The 7,653-nt window shown below is 40.8% G+C and overlaps 1 protein-coding gene across 1 annotated transcript in view; it reads left to right on the top strand.

The window, feature by feature from the left end:
• LOC121733402 (trifunctional purine biosynthetic protein adenosine-3) overlaps positions 1–6,413 on the top strand; it is a 30,886-nt gene extending 24,473 nt beyond the window's left edge. The window contains exons 18-24 of the mRNA XM_042123644.1: positions 1,489–1,667; positions 2,425–2,535; positions 3,164–3,307; positions 3,526–3,687; positions 3,980–4,113; positions 4,743–4,866; positions 5,937–6,413. Coding sequence (XP_041979578.1) covers positions 1,489–1,667; positions 2,425–2,535; positions 3,164–3,307; positions 3,526–3,687; positions 3,980–4,113; positions 4,743–4,866; positions 5,937–6,119 — 1,037 coding nt within the window. The 3' untranslated portion in view covers positions 6,120–6,413. The remainder of the gene's footprint in view (positions 1–1,488; positions 1,668–2,424; positions 2,536–3,163; positions 3,308–3,525; positions 3,688–3,979; positions 4,114–4,742; positions 4,867–5,936) is intronic.
• Positions 6,414–7,653: the final 1,240 nt, after the last annotated feature.

Below are 7,653 nucleotides of genomic sequence, written 5' to 3' on the forward strand. Positions count from 1 at the left end.
AGTTTATTAACTCTGGCCCATTTTATCGTCCATTTTTATTAAAAACTTTATAGTCTTTAGCATTACATTGGAAAATTTTATCTATATTAATAATTTCGTCCAGCATAGCTAGCATAAGCACGTAGACAAACGAAAGAAACTAAATTTTGACAGTTTTACCGGAAAAACATTGGAGTAAAAGTAAATGGCGGCAAATTCAAAAAATCGATGTATAGCAACCCTGTCTATGCCGGAATTATAATTTTGATCTACAAACTACGAATAATAAAGTTCCTTAGTTTTTATTATTCGTATTTTGTAGATCAAAACTATAATTCCGGCTATAGACAAGGTTGCTACACGTCGATTTTTTGAATTTGCCGCCATTTATTCGACACTGGCCATGGTTTTATAGCCGAGGTGCCATAATAAAAATAAAAACAGAATCAAGAAACTAAATGTCAAAAGCGGATCGTCATGCTTGACTTTGGCCGACGAAGATTTTGGCCGACCTACCGTACCGCTATTGTGTTTTTCCGCGTTCACGAATATTTTTTTCAAAAATGGATACCTAACATCAATACAAACAAAAAATAATCTTGGACAAAACCACGTAAGGTGTCACATTTCGAAGATATGAACTGCCAAAGTTTTACCAATTTAAGATGCTCTATCCATTTTTGAAAAAAATATTCGTGAACGCGGAAAAACACAATGGCGGAAAGTAGGTCGGCCAGGTTCCATTCAAAAATCTTCATACCCCCATACGGTTAGAAATTCGAATTGATAACCCTTTTTTTGAAGTCGGTTAAAATACTATACCTACCTACTATTATTGTTTTTAAAATTAGTAAGTAGGTACTTACCTACCTGCCAATGTAGAGAAAAAGACTAAATGCAATAGAAATTATTAACCTGAGATAATGTTGATTTGAAATAAAAATGTTTAAGTATGTAGAACTTTTGCAGTTTTATTTACTATTTTTAAATTTAATTAACGCTATACGAATCTTTACGAGTCTTGCTTTCCTTTAATATTTCTTGAGAAAAGAAGACTACACAAATATTTACCTACATTTTGTACATAGATGTGTATTGAGTTACAAGTTTACCCGAGCGAAGCCGGGTTTTCATCTTGTATTTTTCATAATTTGAAATAGAAGGGATTATATTATGATTTTAACGTCATGTTGTAATATAGTCAGGTCGCAAAGTATGTAGAAATATCAACATTGAACCATCGCTCCGTATCTCTTTCACCCACGCACGAAAATATTGCTATCTCGTTTCCCACTGGTACGCGATAGGAGTGGTTATAGACACGTTTTCGTGCGCGAGTGAATAAGACAAGATAGATGAATATGCAACTTCTTACGTTCTTCCTGACAGACTAGCTACTTTTCTTACCAGCGTGTATTTTTACGTTATTCCTGACCGAAATTTACTAGCTATTTTTCTTACCAGCGTTTATTTAGCATCTAAATAAGAAACAAATTTCTTTTGTTACAGGTGAGGAGTTGATCCGTCCGACACGCATCTATGTGCGCAGCGTGCTGCCGGCGTTGCAGCGCGGCGTAGTGAAGGCGGTCGCGCACGTGACCGGCGGCGGGCTGCTGCACAACCTGCCGCGCGTCATGCCCGACACCGTGCGCGCACGCCTCAACGCGCACTGGTGGAACGTGCAGCCGGTGCGTACAGCTCCGCCCCCCTCACACACACACACACACAAAGATATAAACACTTTATAATAATATGTGGGATAATTTGCGTGGAGACCGCAAAAGAAAGATCTTCCGATCGGGCGTGGTGTTATGCTCGGTCAGGCCGGAGTCTACGTGATTGATATCAGTTGTCGTATACAACTATACATATAATTTTCCGACGCACTTAAAAAACTTCGATAGCGTGATGCAGGAATGTGGCGTTAATGTGGATACCGCCACAAATCATATACAAACTCAACTAAAATTGGTATTGTAAAATACTCTTTGAAATTTAAATCGTTCGAAAATCAGGCTAGTAAGAAACTCAGATATACCAGTGGATATTGTCACGCTGTGCAGTCCGCTGCAGCTACAAATTTTAACTGTCGCGAATGTCAAATCAAACTAGATCTATAAGTTATAATCTAGTGAATAAGATTAAATTTTGATTTGCTACCTCAAATACCGAGTGGCACAGCGGCGACAAAAAGCGGCGGCACACTAAGGGCTCGTACACAAAAGTGCGAATTCGTGCGAATTCGCTTCGCAATGTCATTTTTATTATGAGTTTTGTCGCAGATATTTGCGATGCGATGCAATTTCGCAGTTTTGTGTAAGAGCCCTAAAGCTGCAAGTCGCAATAAAGTGGGTCAAAAATCTTTTGTCTCACACGACAAATGACATTGTAATGTTGTGTCTCGCTCTATCACTTTAAGAGTTCTTTAATGACGTTTTTATTCAGGTATTCGCGTGGATCGCGGAGGCTGGCGCGGTCCAAGACGACGAGATGTTGCGCACCTTCAACTGCGGTATCGGCATGGTGCTGATTGTCGCGCCCGAACATCAAGCTGAGGTAAGATTTGTCAATAACGCTGCCATCTTGGAAAGTGTTTGACAGACTTGTCGATATAGTTTTACATGTGAGTTGTGACTGAAATTAGTAGGTACGCCGATTCTTCTATTTTCAATGCAACACTAATGCAGTTTTCCGTTCGATCCGGTCCATTTACAAAGTGGTACTCACACACAAAATGTGTACGGTGTTCTCGTGGGAAGCGCGTCTGATTGTCAGTCGCTTGACGATTAAGAGATTTTAGTAGTGTTTATTGTTTTGTGTTTTATAAGAAATGCACTAAAACAAGGGACGAAGCTGTGTTGACGTTGCATTAATAATTAGTAGTAGACACAGGACACAGAACTACGTTCTTCTGTCTCTGTCATACAAATGGCTCCTCAGTGAGTCGCCAATGTCAAAGTGTGCTGACGCAATGAAGCTAGGCCTAGCTAACCCATATTAGCTTTAGGAAGAAACATATTATGTGCGGTATATTGAGACGCGTAGAGTGTTTGTTCTGTCAAATGTGGTGGGCCTCATGTAGACGTCCTAAAGGTGTTAACTTTGTTAATCTATTTAGAATCAAATATTTTGATTTTGAAATGTAAGTACGTCAGAGCCCGTCCTAACTTTTAAACGATTCCAGGTGATGAACATAACTCGATCGCACGGCGCGATGGTGATCGGTACGATCCAGGCGCGGCCGGCGGGCGGCGCGCGCGTACTCGTCGACAACTTCCCCTCAGCGCTCGACTTCGCGCGACGAGCGCCGCTGCTGCCTAAGAAGAAGGTAGGGCTTACCATAAATCGTAATAATGACAACTACAATTTGTCAGTAAAATGTTTTCTGGGAGACAAATTTTAAACAATCAATAATGATTTTTTTTAATTTGTGTGGTTATCTGGAAATAGGTGGCGCTAATGCCAGGTAGTACTCGCCCTTAACAACTATTAGAATTCGACTAATGATCATTTTGACTTTTCTATACTATGATATTCTCTGTACAGGTGGCAGTACTAGTCTCCGGCAACGGCAGCAACCTCCAAGCTCTATTAGACGCGGCGCGCGACGAATCGCAGTGCCTGTGCGCCGACATCGCGCTCGTGGTGTCCAACAAGTCGTCCGCGTACGCGCTCACGCGTGCGCGCGTTGCGGGCGTGCCCGCTGTGGTACGTACAGTTATTTAACAATAACTTAACATAACTTTCACACAAAAACTGTTGCTTTATCAACTTTATATTACAGCTGGTAATGATCGCATTCTGATCTTTTATCTTCGTAAAATTTTATTAAAATTAAAATGTAAGTGACACTTTATTAATTGAGTTTCAAAATGTTGAAAAAGGGAAAATGGTCACCATGACCATCATAGTAACCCGTAAGTAAGTAAGTAGTATTGTAAAAATAGACTTCAGTTTGAAAGTTTTTACACAAATATATTTAAAATACTATTATATCTAGGTATTTAACCACAAAGACTACGCGTCGCGCGAAGAGTTCGACCGCGCGGTATCAGCGGCGCTGGAGAGCCACAAGATAGACATCGTGTGTCTCGCCGGCTACATGAGGATACTGTCGGCTGAGTTTGTGCACAAGTAAGTTGTTTGTGTTTTAAACTAGATATAACAAGTTATTAATGACTGAACTATCGACGAGTTTTTAATGAGTGATTTAGAGAAAACAAAGACTAATTTTTGAGCTAGACTATTAATTTATTATATTATGTCCGCTTGTTTAGTTATTGTCTTACAAGGTGGCATTAAATTCCACTGGCCACTATCTTACTAATATAATCTAACTTCGATGTCAAAATAAGCCATTGCGATTCGACTAACAACCATAAAGTTAATATACCTAGCGGAATAGAGAAACAAAGGCCTGAGCAAGAGAGATGTCACTATCAGTAACACTGCGTGGTAAAAAGAGACGAGTGATACATGACAGCAGCACTCTTTTTTTGACGTCCAGTCGGCACGTGACGCACGTTGACAATTTAATCTCATAGAATTCATGTTCAATCATGCTTGTGTAAGTGTATACGTACACATATTTTTCACACAGATGAAAACCAATTTCGGTTTCGTTTGACAGCTCGAGATTGTTGCTATATTCCGCTAGGTATATTAACTTTAAGCTAACAACTGCGGTTTGCTTTCTTGGAGCTAATGCGCTTGTCACTGTAATCTGTAAGCGCCATCTATTAACAAATACTAACACTCATCAGATGGAACGGGCGACTGATCAACATCCACCCGTCGCTGCTGCCGCGTCACCCGGGCCTGCACGCGCAGCGCCAGTGCCTCGCGGCCGGCGACGACCACTCCGGCTGCACGGTGCACTTCGTCGACGTGAGTATATGACATGAGATAAGCCTATTGATTGTTGTAAATAAAGATAATATGGGCTGCTTACATTTAGCCGAAGTAGTAAGGGAAGTGGGCAGCGCGAGCACGTTGCCGCTGCCGCTTCCCGACGCGGCAAGTATGTAGGGGCTGAGTGTAAACGCTCAGTTGCGTCGTTACTTCCGCAGAAGTATTCTTTTTTTTTAATGAAATAAGGGGGCAAACGAGCAAACGGTTTACCTGATGGAAAGCAACTTCCGTCGCCCATGGACACTCACAGCATCAGAAGAGCTGCATGTGCGTTGCCGGCCTTTTAAGAGGGAATAGGGTAATAGGGGAGGGTAGGGATGGGAAGGGAAGGGAATAGGGGAGGGTAGGAAAGGGAATAGGGTAGGGGATTGGGCCTCCAGTAAACTCACTCACTCGGCGAAACATAGCGCAAGCGCTGTTTCACGCCGGTTTTCTGTGACAACGTGGTATTTCTCCGGTCGAGCCGGCCCATTCGTGCCGAAGCATGGCTCTCCCACGTATATATTCAGGGCAATTTTGCCGACAGTGTGCCGAGTAGCAACGGCAGTGGCTCATGGCTGAATGTAAACGTCGCTTTAGATGGGATGGATGGATGGACGGTCAGAGTAGAGCTGCCGTAGACAAAGTATCTTTCGTTAAAAACGATGACGAAGTTTGTTATCAAAATGTATGCGGTTTGACATAAGTCATCGCTAAATGACATTTCGCTTGCGAAGACTAATGTCAAATCCCATACATTTTCATAACGAATATCGTCATCGTTTTTAACGTAAGGGACTTTGGCTACGGCCTGAGGAGTTCGTTCTGCTGTTTGGCTTCACTGAGAGCATTTAATTTATGATGTTGTGTTCGACAAGGCGAGCTAGGGAAGTAGCCCTAATACACGTGCTGAACCCCTGAGTCCATGGACCCCACATTAAGAAACCCTACTCTAAGCGAAACGCATCGTCAGTCAATAGTTCATTTGCCCAGTTAAATCCTTTTATTGCTGCTTAAGCGTCTCCAAAATTAATGACTTACTTTTTTACTAATACAAAAAATTCTAGGAGGGCATGGACACAGGGCCGATCATCCTTCAAGAGAAGGTGCCGGTGTTGGCTGACGACACGGAAGAGACCCTCACTGAGAGGATACACCAGGCTGAGCACAGGGCATACCCGCGCGCGCTGCGCATGGTCGCCACGGGACGAGTGAAGCTTAACAGCCAGGGGAATATTATGTGGAGATAGGCCAGAGTCACAGCACTTAGGGAGTGTCCGCTCTGCGAATCTTAAATCGCGCGATTTTTTTTCACTTCTATAACACATTGAATCTTATGAGAGTATCCTAGAGATAAAAATTTCGCGGTCAATATTTTATATTATGAAGCGCTCGGAAATAAAATCGGAAAAACGAGACTAAAAATCGCGCGATTAAAATTCGCAGTACGGACAGTCCCTTACACATATTGGATTCGCTAGTTCCGACAGTAAAAGGTTAGATGGCAAAATAAAATAAGCAACGAATCGCTAGGGGACACACAACGTGAGTCAGCAGCCCCCGAGACGAAGCGGGAGGGGGTGTTGACGTTAAGACTGCTTCGTAATAACGCTGCGATGACGCAGCGCCCGTGTGGCCGGCTATGCGTTAAACGCGCTGCGTCGACACAACGCTGACGCAACGCGCCGTGTGGACTGGCTCTTACATGGCACATTGCTCCGTTGCGGTGCGTAAGTCAACGCAGCTACAATTTAGAAGTTCGGTGGAACCATTTTGGATCTACAAGGTGCAACAATACAAAGCGTATAGGTCGCTTATATAGAGATGAGTGTAAAAGTAGCGGCGCTGAAAGAGTAACTTTTTTAAACTTTTGTATGCGCAAACTTATGACAGAACAAAAATTTGCTCTTTCAGAGCCGCTACTTTCACAGTGAACTCTATATGAGGAAATCATATTATACACTATAAAGTATTCACTTTTTTTTGTTACACCCTGTATATCAATCTCTGTATTACACTTGTTATTAGCACACCGAACAAGTTTCACACGATTTAAAGGCTTGTTTAGGACGCGCAAAGTTTTTTACGCGTGGCCTATTGTCTCGTTTTTGTACACAGATAAATTATGTAACATATCAAAAAGCATTTTTGCAGTCATTCCTATAAGAAAAGTTGTTAATGCAGTGTTCATTCCAATAAAGACTCTTTAGCTTATAAGCTTTTTATACAATCAAACCTTATTGTTGTAGTAATACTTTCTTTTCTAATTATCCATTAATATATAAATTTTAGACTATCTTCAAATAAACAATGAATTGAAAAATTATACAGAAAACTTTTTGTCTTCCTACATAATGAAATCCTTACAGAGTGCCTTATTTTGTGTCGAATATGCACAAAGAATAATCATTAATGCGATATTATTTTAAGGTTGAAAATATTCGTCTCGAATATGTTGTTTTATATATGATATTTTTAAGTCTGTTAGATGTTAAAATTATAATATAAGCCCCGCGTTCCATTTGATGTTAAAAACGAACAAAATAGGAGGCATTTTGATCATTTTTAGCATCAAATGGAACACAGGGAAGGTAACATAATATTGTAATGAGCTAAGATTAAAAATCGAATATTCGTTATCAAATTATATTTTCTGTAAGATTTTTATAGTTTGTGTAAAATTATGCAGGTATTTTTCAACTTTTCGATTAATCTTACATAATTTTATACAAATTATATTGTGAATGCCAAGCGAAATATATGTTGTTAAATAATAAAGCAATA

Source organism: Aricia agestis, chromosome 13, assembly GCF_905147365.1.
Source record: "Aricia agestis chromosome 13, ilAriAges1.1, whole genome shotgun sequence".
In the NCBI taxonomy this organism is placed as follows: domain Eukaryota; kingdom Metazoa; phylum Arthropoda; class Insecta; order Lepidoptera; family Lycaenidae; genus Aricia; species Aricia agestis.